The 14,922-nt window shown below is 40.4% G+C and overlaps 1 protein-coding gene across 1 annotated transcript; it reads left to right on the top strand.

Annotated features, from left to right (window-relative positions):
* Positions 1 to 2,640: 2,640 nt before the first annotated feature.
* Positions 2,641 to 10,708, top strand: commd2 (COMM domain containing 2). The gene is made up of 6 exons (XM_061888957.1): positions 2,641 to 2,825; positions 6,006 to 6,083; positions 8,447 to 8,529; positions 8,599 to 8,673; positions 8,754 to 8,852; positions 8,932 to 10,708. Exons 1-6 carry the CDS (start codon positions 2,759 to 2,761, stop codon positions 9,139 to 9,141), a joined length of 612 nt encoding a protein of 203 aa, XP_061744941.1. The 5' UTR covers positions 2,641 to 2,758; the 3' UTR covers positions 9,142 to 10,708.
* The last annotated feature ends 4,214 nt before the right edge of the window (positions 10,709 to 14,922 follow it).

Below are 14,922 nucleotides of genomic sequence, written 5' to 3'. Positions count from 1 at the left end.
CACGGGTAGAAAACAAAGATGCTAAAGTGACAGTTGACAGGTAGAAAACAAAGATGCTAAACTGACAGTTGACAGGTGGAAAACAAGGATGCTAAACTGACAGTTGACAGGTAGAAAACAAAGATGCTAAACTGACAGTTGACAGGTTGAAAACAAAGATGCTAAACTGACAGTTGACAGGTAGAAAACAAAGATGCTAAACTGACAGTTGACAGGTTGAAAACAAAGATGCTAAACTGACAGTTGACAGGTAGAAAACAAAGATGCTAAACTGACAGTTGACAGGTATAAAACAAAGATGCTAAACTGACAGTTGACGGGTAGAAAACAAAGATGCTAAAGTGACAGTTGACAGGTAGAAAACAAAGATGCTAAAGTGACAGTTGACAGGTAGAAAACAAAGATGCTAAACTGACAGTTGACAGGTAGAAAACAAAGATGCTAAAGTGACAGTTGACAGGTAGAAAACAAAGATGCTAAAGTGACAGTTGACAGGTAGAAAACAAAGATGCTAAACTGACAGTTGACAGGTAGAAAACAAAGATGCTAAACTGACAGTTGACAGGTGGAAAACAAAGATGCTAAACTGACAGTTGACAGGTAGAAAACAAAGATGCTAAACTGACAGTTCACGGGTAGAAAACAAAGATGCTAAAGTGACAGTTGACAGGTAGAAAACAAAGATGCTAAACTGACAGTTGACAGGTGGAAAACAAGGATGCTAAACTGACAGTTGACAGGTAGAAAACAAAGATGCTAAACTGACAGTTGACAGGTTGAAAACAAAGATGCTAAACTGACAGTTGACAGGTAGAAAACAAAGATGCTAAACTGACAGTTGACAGGTATAAAACAAAGATGCTAAACTGACAGTTGACGGGTAGAAAACAAAGATGCTAAAGTGACAGTTGACAGGTAGAAAACAAAGATGCTAAAGTGACAGTTGACAGGTAGAAAACAAAGATGCTAAACTGACAGTTGACAGGTAGAAAACAAAGATGCTAAACTGACAGTTGACAGGTAGAAAACAAAGATGCTAAAGTGACAGTTGACAGGTAGAAAACAAAGATGCTAAACTGACAGTTGACAGGTAGAAAACAAAGATGCTAAACTGACAGTTGACAGGTAGAAAACAAAGATGTATTTAAACATTATGTAGGATATATGCATGTTTGTTTGACCTAATCATATTGTTTCTTCAATTTAAAAATAGCTGACCCTTCTCTGGGATTATATTCCCAGTTTTGATCTGGGACGTCTGGTCACTTATAGCATATAAGAATATTCTATTACTGTTAAGCAAACTATGAATAATAAAACATGTGTCCTTTATCACAGCTACACGTATGACAAAAAAGGGGGTGAAAATGAGTGGTATTCAGTGAGGTAAGATGAATGAAACGTGCTGACACTATTTAAACGGGGATAGCAGGTCCATTCTAAGTGTCATACTTGATCATTTCGTAATATTGCCATATTTTTGCTGAAAGGATTTAGTAGAGAACATCCACGATAAAGTTGGCAACTTTTGGTCGCTAACAAAAAAGCCTTGCCTGTACCGGAAGTAGCAGACGATGTGCACGTGACGTCACGGGTTGTGGAGCTCCTCACATCTGAACATTGTTTAAATCATGGCCACCAGCAGCGAGGGCGATTCGGACCGAGAAAGCGATGATTTTCCCATTAATTTGAGCAAGGATGAACGATTCATGGATGAGGAAAGTGAGATTGAAGGACTAGAAAAAAAAGGCGAGGGCACTGGGAGCGATTCAGATGTTATTAGACAAATTTACTAGGATAATTCTGGAAAATCGCCTTATCTGCTTATTGTGTTACTAGTGTTTTAATGAGATTATATGGTACCTGAAAGTCGGAGGGGTGTGGTCACGGGTGTGGTAACCGACAGTGTCTCCGGTGAGAGGCGGTAATCTCCGCTCATGTCTACGGTAAGAGCCGACTTATTTCCACAATTTTCTCACCGAAACCTGCCGGTTGACATGTGGTAGAGAACCATGTTCGCTTGACCGCTCTGTTCCATAGTAAAGCTTCACCTTCGGGAATGTAAACAAGGAAACAGCAGCTGGGTTTGTGTTGCTAAAGGCAGCTGCAATACACCGCTTCCCACCTACATCTTTCTTCTTTGACATCTTCATTTTTAATTGAACAAATTGCAAAAGATTCAGCAACACAGATGTCCAGAATACTGTTTAATCATGCGATTAAAGAAAACGACTTTTAGCCGTGATCAGTACTGGAAGAACATGTCCGCTACAACCGGTGACGTCACACGCACGCGTCATCATACGCGTCATCATTCCGCGACGTTTTCAACAGCATACTTCGCGGGAAATTTAAGATTGCAATTTAGTAAACTAAACTGGCCTTTTAGGCATGTGTTGCAATGTTAATATTTCATCATTGATAAATAAACTATCAGACTGCGTGATCGCTAGTAGTGGCTTTCAGTAGGCCTTTCAGAGCTCCTGCCAGATGAATTGCACTGAGTGGCGCAGATCACCACTCCAAGATGGCGGCCCCGCGTCTCGTCGGCGCCAGTTGGCAGTCGCTCTCCATGCTGCCTACCCTGACAACATAGCAATACTTTTACCTACCACCAGAGGGTAGCAGTAAAGCCACAAAATAAGAGACGTCTGCGCAGACGCCAGTGTAGAAGAAGAAATAAAAGCACGGGACTTTTTCCGGTTAGCGAGCATAAAATGTGTGTCGAGTATTGTTGCAGGAACACTCGGGAGTGAAGATGCTGCTGGTTCTGTGTGACGAGCACAAGGAACACCTCGCCTTCCTGCACAAAGTGGACGCAGCAGGCGAGTCTCGCCGGCATAATGCAGCTCAGCGGCGGCGGTCACCGGATGTGCTGAGTCAGAGCAGAAACACAGCTTAGTTACTTTTTCTAAACATTCTATTCTATCATATTGTTTTGTGTTGGGATGTCGTTTAGTTTTTTTGTTCTTCGTTTCTTGTAAATAATTGTTAAAAAGCGAATTAGTTCATAAAGATGCTATAGCTGCGGGCGTCACGTGACTAGATTTGTTTACGCCGCCATGTTGGCAGGAGAAGCAGCATTAAACTTGCTTGTTAATATTCCCTATTTCCTTGAATTGCCGCTGGGGCGCTAATTAATTTAAAACCTCTTCTCACTCCGGCACTTACCAAAGGTATGCGGTAAAAGTAAGCATGCGCTAATTTTAAAATCAACCAATCAATCAATCAATGTTTATTTATATAGCCCCAAATCACAAATGTCTCAAAGGACTGCACAAATCATTACGACTACAACATCCTCGGAAGAACCCACAAAAGGGCAAGGAAAACTCACACCCAGTGGGCAGAGAGAATTCACATCCAGTGGGACGCCAGTGACAATGCTGACTATGAGAAACCTTGGAGAGGACCTCAGATGTGGGCAACCCCCCCTCTCTAGGGGACCGAAAGCAATGGATGTCGAGCGGGTCTAACATGATACTGTGAAAGTTCAATCCATAGTGGCTCCAAGACAGCCGCGAGAGTTCAGTTCAAGCGGATCCAAGACAGCAGCGAGATTCCCGTCCACAGGAAACCATCTCAAGCGGATCAGCAGCGTAGAGATGTCCCCAACCGATACAGGCGAGCGGTCCATCCTGGGTCTCGACTCTGGACAGCCAGTACTTCATCCATGGTCATCGGACCGGACCCCCTCCACAAGGGAGGGGGGGACATAGGAGAAAGAAAAGAAGCGGCAGATCAACTGGTCTAAAAAGGAGGTCTATTTAAAGGCTAGAGTATACAGATGAGTTTTAAGGTGAGACTTAAATGCTTCTACTGAGGTAGCATCTCGAACTGTTACCGGGAGGGCATTCCAGAGTACTGGAGCCCGAACGGAAAACGCTCTATAGCCCGCAGACTTTTTTTGGGCTTTGGGAATCACTAATAAGCCGGAGTCTTTTGAACGCAGATTTCTTGCCGGGACATATGGTACAATACAATCGGCAAGATAGGATGGAGCTAGACCGTGTAGTATTTTATACGTAAGTAGTAAAACCTTAAAGTCACATCTTAAGTGCACAGGAAGCCAGTGCAGGTGAGCCAGTACAGGTATATATGTATGTATATATGTATATAAAGGTATATACAGTATAGGTATATATGTATGTATATATGTATATAAAGGTATATACAGTATAGGTATATATGTATGTATAAATGTATATAAAGGTATATACAGTACAGGTATATATGTATGTATATATGTATATAAAGGTATATACAGTATAGGCGTAATGTGATCAAACTTTCTTGTTCTTGTCAAAAGTCTAGCAACCGCATTTTGTACCAGCTGTAATCTTTTAATGCTAGACATGGGGAGACCCGAAAATAATACGTTACAGTAATCGAGACGAGACGTAACAAACGCATGGATAATGATCTCGGCGTCTTTAGTGGACAAAATGGAGCAAATTTTAGCGATATTACGGAGATGAAAGAAGGCCGTTTTAGTAACGCTTTTAATGTGTGACTCAAAGGAGAGAGTTGGGTCGAAGATAATACCCAGATTTTTTACAGAGTCACCTTGTTTTATTATTTGAGTGTCAAATGTTAAAGTTGTATTATTAAATAGAGGTCGGTGTCTAGCAGGACCGATAATCAGCATTTCCGTTTTTTGGGCATTAAGTTGCAAAAAGTTAGCGGACATCCATTGTTTAATTTCATTAAGACACGCTTCCAACTGACTACAGTCCGGCGTGTTGGTCAGCTTTAGGGGCATGTAGAGTTGGGTGTCATCAGCATAACAGTGAAAGCTAACACCGTATTTGCGTATGACGTCACCCAGCGGCAGCATGTAGATGCTGAAGAGTGCAGGGCCAAGGACCGAACCCTGGGGAACTCCACACGTTACCTTAACGTAGTCCGAGGTCACACTGTTATGGGAGACGCACTGCATCCTATCAGTAAGATAAGAGTTAAACCATAACAGGGCTGAGTCTGACATACCTCTTCTCACTCCGGCACTTACCAAAGGCATGCAGTAAAAATTTGAGTGTGATGTAAGGTTACCATCATGAAAAGCACATTTAATAAAAAAAACGTTATTTTGGTCTTACCTTTACTTATAAATATAGTCCATGCCAGCCCCTTCTGATCAAAAGCATCGATAACTTGTTTATTGAAGTCTTCCTTATCTTTCTTCAGTTAGAAAAGTCTCTCTGTCTCGATGGAGATGTTCCTTTTATACCTCTTGCCTCGATTGAAAGTCCAGGTTAGAAAACTGCTGTCAGAAGGTACGTCATAACCGTCCCAGCACATATCACGTCACTCAGTCACTTCTGCAGCCGAGTAGTCGCAAGAAGGATCACTAGCGCCCTCTACCACCAGGAGGCGGGAGTCATTTAATGACTCATATTTCACACACGCAGCTACGGTATTGTAACGGTCTCAAGCCATCGTCTTGCGGGTTCCCAGGACCACCAAGGAAGGACATGGCTTAAACAGTTTTACTTTGTTTATTTTTCAATAAAACCTCAGTCCAAGTTGCTCGCCGTCTCCTCGCCGTCATCTTGGGCCAAGCTCCAGCGTGCCCTGCCTGTCTGTTGGACCGTCGGCTCCACCTCTCCACAGGTATATTGCTAAAACATAGCTGCTTACTGTTCTTTTTAGCATATTCAATAGTTTGGACCTTAAATCCTACTGAATAGCTCTTAATCTTCTTCCATTTATGCGATTTCAAATGATTGAAATCAGCCTCCTCCATTTTGAAAATGATGACAGGTGAAGTGTCACTCGTGACGTGACGAGTTTGACCCGGTGGAAATAGTAAGCATGCGCTAATTATTTTGCGAAGCAAGTTTGACCCGGCAGTAATTCAAGGCAGGTGCATACTATATACCCGGCGGCAATTCAAGGAAATACGGTATATATATATATATATATATATATATATATATATATATATATATATATATATATATATATATTTTTTTTTTAAACATTATATTTGTTTGTCTTGTCAGTTGTTGGAGAGTTTGGTCGCATCGCTTTGGAATTCCTGAGGAAAGGAGCTAGCCCAAAAATCTATGAGGGAGCTGCCAGTAAGCATTGATATTCACTGTGGGCCTCATGTGCTTGATGATGTTTATACATGTTTGATGATGTTTATAAATGTTTGATGATGTTTATACATGTGAATTATATTTTTTTGTGGGAATGTTTGTTGATGTTTATACATGTGGGAATGGATGATGATGTTTATACATATTTGATGATGTTTATACATGTGGGAATGTTTGTTGATGTTTATACATGTGGGAATGATTGATGATGTTTACACATGTGGGAATGTTTGATGATGTTTATAAATGTGGGAATTTTTGATGATGTTTATACATGTGGGAATGATTGATGATGTTTACACATGTGGGAATGATTGATTTTGTTCATACATGTGGGAATGATTGATGATTATACATGTGGGAATGTTTGTTGATGTTTATACATGTGGGAATGCTTGATGATGTTTATACATGTGGGAATGTTTAATGATGTTTATACATGTGGGAATCTTTGATGATGTTTATACATGTGGGAATCTTTGATGATGTTTATACATGTGGGAATGTTTGATGATGTTTATACATGTGGGAATGTTTGATGATGTTTATACATGTGGGAATGGTTGATGATGTTTATACATGTGGGAATGTTTGACGATGTTTATACATGTGGGAATGGTTGATGTTTATGCGTGGGAATGTGTGTTGATGTTATACACGTGGGAATGTTTGACGATGTTTATACATGTGGGAATGTTTAATGATGTTTATACATGTGGGAATGTTTGATGATGTTTATACATGTGGGAATGTTTGATGATGTTTATACATGTGGGAATGGTTGATGATTATACATGTGGGAATGTTTGATGATGTTTATACATGTGGGAATGTTTGATGTTTATACATGTGGGAATGGTTGATGTTTATACATGTGGGAATGTTTGATGATGTTTATACATGTGGGAATGGTTGATGATTATACATGTGGGAATGTTTGATGATGTTTATACATGTAGGAATGTTTGATGATGTTTATACATGTGGGAATGGTTGATGATTATACATGTGGGAATGTTTGACGATGTTTATACATGTGGGAATGGTTGATGTTTATACATGTGGGAATGTTTGATGATGTTTATACATGTGGGAATCTTTGATGATGTTTATACATGTGGGAATGATGATGTTTATACATGTGGGAATGTTTGATGATGTTTATACATGTGTGAATCTTTGATGATGTTTATACATGTGGGAATGTTTAATGATGTTTATACATGTGGGAATGTTTGATGATGTTTATACATGTGGGAATGGTTGATGATTATACATGTGGGAATGTTTGATGATGTTTATACATGTGGGAATCTTTGATGTTTATACATGTGGGAATCTTTGATGATGTTTATACATGTAGGAATGTTTGATGATGATTATACATGTGGGAATGGTTGATGATTATACATGTGGGAATGTTTGACGATGTTTATACATGTGGGAATGGTTGATGATGTTTATACATGTGGGAATGGTTGATGATGTTTATACATGTGGGAATCTTTGATGATGTTTACACATGTGGGAATGGTGATGTTTACACGTGGGAATGTTTTGTTGATGATAATACATGTGGGAATGATTGTTGATGTTTATACATGTGGGAATGATTGATGATGTTTACACATGTGGGAATGATTTGTTGATGATAATACATGTGGGAATGTTTTTTTGAGGATAATACACGTGGGAATGGTTGAGGATGATGTTTATACATGTGGGAATGATTGATGCTGTTTACACGTGGGAATGTTTTGTTGATGATAATACATGTGGGAATGTTTGTTGATGTTTACATGTGGGAATGATTGATGCTGTTTACACATGTGGGAATGTTTTGTTGATGATAATACATGTGGGAATGTTTGTTGATGATAATACATGTGGGAATGTTTGTTGATGTTTACATGTGGGAATGATTGTTGATGTTTATACGTGGGAATGGTTGATGATCATGATTATACATGTGGGAATGATTGATGATGTTTATACATGTGGGAATGTTTAATGATGTTTATACATGTGGGAATGTTTGATGATGTTTACACATGTGGGAATGATTGTTGATGTTTACACGTGTGAATGTGTTGATGTTTATGCGTGGGAATGTGTGTTGATGTTATACACGTGGGAATGTTTGATGATGTCTTTACATGTGGGAATGTTTGATGATGTTTATACATGTGGGAATGGTTGACGTTTATACATGTGGTGCAGCACAGTGGTTGAAAAACACTGTTGTGGACAAAACAAAGATCTGTCATTTGTCCAAAAAGCAGAGGATTAAAGGAGAGAGGAGAGGGTTTTGCTCTTCAGCCCCGCTGCTCTTCTACTTGCAGGGAAGCTGTGTGTGGCTGTGAAGATGGTGCAGCACGGGGTGGAGGGCCTCATGTTCCTCATGACTGAGAGCTCCAAACACATGGTGACACCTCAGCACTTCACACTGGATAGACCACTTGGCTCCATGCTTCTTACTTCTACCTGTGTTTAGCTTTCTGAGGTGGACTTTTTGGACTCCGTGCGGGCTCTGGACTTTGGTGACGACCTCAGCCAGACTCTCCTGCAGGTACTTCTCTCTGCACAGTGCTTTTTGTAGGCCCATATAGGTCGAGTTGGACTACGTATGTGGATTGGTTGCTTTGACAGATGTACCAGCAGAATCAGAATGAGATCCGCAGCATCCTGAGTCTGGTTCCTTCCAACTTGCCCGCTTACCATAACCTGGAGTGGAGACTGGATGTACAGGTGTGTGTAAAAACAAGACTTTAAGCCAGCAAGTTTGACGCAGGTCAGTGTCAGACTTTGGCACTCTCCTTCTGCCCAGTTGGCGAGTCGCTCCCTCCGCCAGATGGTGGCGCCCATGTTGACCACCAGGCTGCTCCTGACACGCAGACTCGGCTCCTGCACGGAACACAGCAGCAGGGTTCTACAGGTGGACCTCAGCACCCTCCTGCACTTCATCTCCGTGCTGGAGGGGGCTCTCGGGGCCATGAAAACCACCCACGCTCGGCGGATTTTACGTAGCATAAAATAACCTCCCGGTTGCCGAGCTGAAGGAGCACCAACTGGACTGACTGTGTCCGAGATGTTGTGTTCTTGTCAACAGCGGGCATGCATGGTTGGTACTTTGCATCGGAATGGGATGTCAGGGACCATCCTTTACTGCAGTCCAACAAAAACACAGGAAGTGACATCACATTACCTACAGAGACCATCCTTTACTGCAGTCCAACAAAACCACAGGAAATGACATCACATAACCTACAGAGACCATCCTTTACTGCAGTCCAACAAAACCACAGGAAGTGACATCACATAACCTACAGAGACCATCCTTTACTGCAGTCCAACAAAAACACAGGAAGTGACATCACATTACCTACAGAGACCATCCTTTACTGCAGTCCAACAAAACCACAGGAAGTGACATCACATAACCTACGGACGATAATTTGTTTTTGTTTTTCTTGGAACTGAATTTTGGTAACTGACTTTTTGTATTTGAATTTTGTGAACTTATTTTTTACATCCAATTAGGCTTGCAATTTTATTGAAAACAATTTAATGTAAAAAAAAAAATATCTGCGTAAAAAAAACTTCAGTGCAGAAATATTTGTTGCTTCAAAACTCAAGACACACTTCTGGTAATTTAAGACCGAGGCACCTTGTTGGGTACTTCTGAGAGTGCTTAAGTCAGGGGTCCTAAATCCAGCCCACGGGAAGTCTGGAGCTAAAAAAATTAAAGAAAACATTTTTGTTTTTATTTTTATTTGTCCTTTCTAATCCATTTTCTACCACTTATTACTCTTGGGGTCTCCTAACTGCTCAGACAAATTATATTGTTTAAAAATGCATTTTCCCATAAATAACGTGATGTCCATCCATCCATTTCTCTACCGCTTTTTCCCTTTTGGGGTCGCGGGGGGCGCTGGCGCCTATCTCAGCTACAATCGGGCGGAAGGCGGGGTACACCCTGGACAAGTCGCCATCTCATCGCAGGGCATAACGTGATGTCATTACGCTCAATTAATGTGAGGAATACACACACACACACACACACACACACACACACACACACACACACTCACACTCACACACAAATATTTGTACCCAATGCGGCCCCCCAGTCAAAAAGTTTGTGGACCCCTGCCTTAAGTATTAATTTACTGGAAATTAGTCTTGAGGTTTTTTTTCACATTTTTCTGCACCAAATTTTGTTTACAATGAATTTTTGTATTATTTTTTTTTTTTACACTAAATTTGTACTAAATTCATTTGAAAACCTTATTTTGAAAAAACTGTTTTTTTTTTAAACATACACATTTTGCTCAAAAATCTTTATTCAATGAAATGATCAGCATATTTGGATGTAAAAAAAAAGAAAAAAAAAAAGAAGCATTTAGCAGGAAAAAAACGCAAAAAAGTCTGTGTAAAAAGAAAGAAAAACAAACTTTGGTATCATGGACACAAATGAAGTGTCCACACACGTCCTCACTTCTTAGCTCAGCTAACTTTTTACAATTGTGTGTAACTAAAGAACATTGACATGTAAAATCAAACATTCCCTGTATAGTAAAACTTATATGATGGCCGCATCTTCACCCTGGAACTGATTATTTTATTCTATTGAAAATAATATGCTTTTCCCACATAGGATAGTCAATACTTGGACCTTTAGAGGACAACCATCAACTAATCAGAGTTTACTTATATAGCCCCAAATCACCAGTGTCTCAAAGGGCTGCACAAGCAACAAACACATCCTGGGCTCATATCCCACATCAGGGCAAGGAAAAACTCAACCCAATGGGATGACAATGAGAAACCTTGGAGGGGACCACAGATGTGGATCATACTTTATAGTGTGAGAGTCCAGTCCATAGTGGATCTAACATAATAGTGTGAGAGTCCAGTCCATAGTGGATCTAACATAATAGTGTGAGAGTCCAGTCCATAGTGGATCTAACATAATAGTGTGAGAGTCCAGTCCATAGTGGATCTAACATAATAGTGAGAGTCCAGTCCATAGTGGATCTAATATAATAGTGAGAGTCCAGTCCATAGTGGATCTAACATAATAGTGTGAGAGTCCAGTCCATAGTGGATCTAACATAATAGTGAGAGTCCAGTCCATAGTGGATCTAACATAATAGTGTGAGAGTCCAGTCCATAGTGGATCTAACATAATAGTGAGAGTCCAGTCCATAGTGGATCTAACATAATAGTGTGAGAGTCCAGTCCATAGTGGATCTAACATAATAGTGAGAGTCCAGTCCATAGTGGATCTAACATAATAGTGAGAGTCCAGTCCATAGTGGATCTAACATAATAGTGTGAGAGTCCAGTCCATAGTGGATCTAACATAATAGTGAGAGTCCAGTCCATAGTGGATCTAACATAATAGTGAGAGTCCAGTCCATAGTGGATCTAACATAATAGTGTGAGAGTCCAGTCCATAGTGGATCTAACATAATAGTGTGAGAGTCCAGTCCATAGTGGATCTAACATAATAGTGTGAGAGTCCAGTCCTTAGTGGATCTAACATAATAGTGTGAGAGTCCAGTCCATAGTGGATCTAACATAATAGTGAGAGTCCAGTCCATAGTGGATCTAACATAATAGTGTGAGAGTCCAGTCCATAGTGGATCCAACATAATAGTGTGAGAGTCCAGTCCATAGTGGATCCAACATAATAGTGAGAGTCCAGTCCATAGTGGATCCAACATAATAGTGAGAGTCCAGTCCATAGTGGATCTAACATAATAGTGTGAGAGTCCAGTCCATAGTGGATCTAACATAATAGTGAGAGTCCAGTCCATAGTGGATCTAACATAATAGTGTGAGAGTCCAGTCCATAGTGGATCTAACATAATAGTGAGAGTCCAGTCCATAGTGGATCTAACATAATAGTGTGAGAGTCCAGTCCATAGTGGATCTAACATAATAGTGAGAGTCCAGTCCATAGTGGATCTAACATAATAGTGAGAGTCCAGTCCATAGTGGATCTAACATAATAGTGTGAGAGTCCAGTCCATAGTGGATCTAACATAATAGTGAGAGTCCAGTCCATAGTGGATCTAACATAATAGTGAGAGTCCAGTCCATAGTGGATCTAACATAATAGTGTGAGAGTCCAGTCCATAGTGGATCTAACATAATAGTGTGAGAGTCCAGTCCATAGTGGATCTAACATAATAGTGAGAGTCCAGTCCATAGTGGATCTAATATAATAGTGAGAGTCCAGTCCATAGTGGATCTAACATAATAGTGTGAGTCCAGTCCATAGTGGATCTAACATAATAGTGTGAGTCCAGTCCATAGTGGATCTAACATAATAGTGAGAGTCCAGTCCATAGTGGATCTAACATAATAGTGTGAGAGTCCAGTCCATAGTGGATCTAACATAATAGTGAGAGTCCAGTCCATAGTGGATCTAATATAATAGTGAGAGTCCAGTCCATAGTGGATCTAACATAATAGTGTGAGTCCAGTCCATAGTGGATCTAACATAATAGTGAGAGTCCAGTCCATAGTGGATCTAACATAATAGTGTGAGAGTCCAGTCCATAGTGGATCTAACATAATAGTGAGAGTCCAGTCCATAGTGGATCTAATATAATAGTGAGAGTCCAGTCCATAGTGGATCTAACATAATAGTGTGAGTCCAGTCCATAGTGGATTTGACATAATAGTGAGAGTCCAGTCCATAGTGGATCTAACATAATAGTGAGAGTCCAGTCCATAGTGGATCTAACATAATAGTGTGAGAGTCCAGTCCATAGTGGATCTAACATAATAGTGAGAGTCCAGTCCATAGTGGATCTAACATAATAGTGTGAGAGTCCAGTCCATAGTGGATCTAACATAATAGTGAGAGTCCAGTCCATAGTGGATCTAACATAATAGTGAGAGTCCAGTCCATAGTGGATCTAACATAATAGTGTGAGAGTCCAGTCCATAGTGGATCTAACATAATAGTGAGAGTCCAGTCCATAGTGGATCTAACATAATAGTGAGAGTCCAGTCCATAGTGGATCTAACATAATAGTGTGAGAGTCCAGTCCATAGTGGATCTAACATAATAGTGTGAGAGTCCAGTCCATAGTGGATCTAACATAATAGTGTGAGAGTCCAGTCCTTAGTGGATCTAACATAATAGTGTGAGAGTCCAGTCCATAGTGGATCTAACATAATAGTGAGAGTCCAGTCCATAGTGGATCTAACATAATAGTGTGAGAGTCCAGTCCATAGTGGATCCAACATAATAGTGTGAGAGTCCAGTCCATAGTGGATCCAACATAATAGTGAGAGTCCAGTCCATAGTGGATCTAACATAATAGTGTGAGAGTCCAGTCCATAGTGGATCTAACATAATAGTGAGAGTCCAGTCCATAGTGGATCTAACATAATAGTGTGAGAGTCCAGTCCATAGTGGATCTAACATAATAGTGAGAGTCCAGTCCATAGTGGATCTAACATAATAGTGTGAGAGTCCAGTCCATAGTGGATCTAACATAATAGTGAGAGTCCAGTCCATAGTGGATCTAACATAATAGTGAGAGTCCAGTCCATAGTGGATCTAACATAATAGTGTGAGAGTCCAGTCCATAGTGGATCTAACATAATAGTGAGAGTCCAGTCCATAGTGGATCTAACATAATAGTGAGAGTCCAGTCCATAGTGGATCTAACATAATAGTGTGAGAGTCCAGTCCATAGTGGATCTAACATAATAGTGTGAGAGTCCAGTCCTTAGTGGATCTAACATAATAGTGTGAGAGTCCAGTCCATAGTGGATCTAACATAATAGTGAGAGTCCAGTCCATAGTGGATCTAACATAATAGTGTGAGAGTCCAGTCCACAGTGAATCCAACATAATAGTGTGAGAGTCCAGTCCATAGTGGATCCAACATAATAGTGAGAGTCCAGTCCATAGTGGATCCAACATAATAGTGAGAGTCCAGTCCATAGTGGATCTAACATAATAGTGAGAGTCCAGTCCATAGTGGATCTAACATAATAGGGTGAGAGTCCAGTCCATAGTGGATCTAACATAATAGTGAGAGTCCAGTCCATAGTGGATCTAACATAATAGTGTGAGAGTCCAGTCCATAGTGGATCTAACATAATAGTGAGAGTCCAGTCCATAGTGGATCTAACATAATAGTGTGAGAGTCCAGTCCATAGTGGATCTAACATAATAGGGTGAGAGTCCAGTCCATAGTGGATCTAACATAAGAGTGAGAGTCCAGTCCATAGTGGATCTAACATAATAGTGTGAGAGTCCAGTCCATAGTGGATCTAACATAATAGTGTGAGAGTCCAGTCCATAGTGGATCTAACATAATAGTGTGAGAGTCCAGTCCATAGTGGATCTAACATAATAGTGAGAGTCCAGTCCATAGTGGATCTAACATAATAGTGAGAGTCCAGTCCATAGTGGATCTAACATAATAGTGTGAGAGTCCAGTCCATAGTGGATCTAACATAATAGTGAGAGTCCAGTCCATAGTGGATCTAACATAATAGTGTGAGAGTCCAGTCCATAGTGGATCTAACATAATAGTGAGAGTCCAGTCCATAGTGGATCTAACATAATAGTGTGAGAGTCCAGTCCATAGTGGATCTAACATAATAGTGTGAGAGTCCAGTCCATAGTGGATCTAACATAATAGTGAGAGTCCAGTCCATAGTGGATCTAACATAATAGTGTGAAAGTCCAATCCATAGTGGATCTAACATAATAGTGTGAGAGTCCAGTCCATAGTGGATCTAACATAATAGTGTGAGAGTCCAGTCCATAGTGGATTTAACA

The sequence above is a fragment of the Nerophis ophidion genome, linkage group LG26 (genome assembly GCF_033978795.1).
Source record: "Nerophis ophidion isolate RoL-2023_Sa linkage group LG26, RoL_Noph_v1.0, whole genome shotgun sequence".
Lineage (NCBI taxonomy): Eukaryota > Metazoa > Chordata > Actinopteri > Syngnathiformes > Syngnathidae > Nerophis > Nerophis ophidion.
The sequence above is the reverse complement of the archived record's forward strand: the minus strand, read 5'-3'. Positions and strand labels throughout refer to the sequence as shown.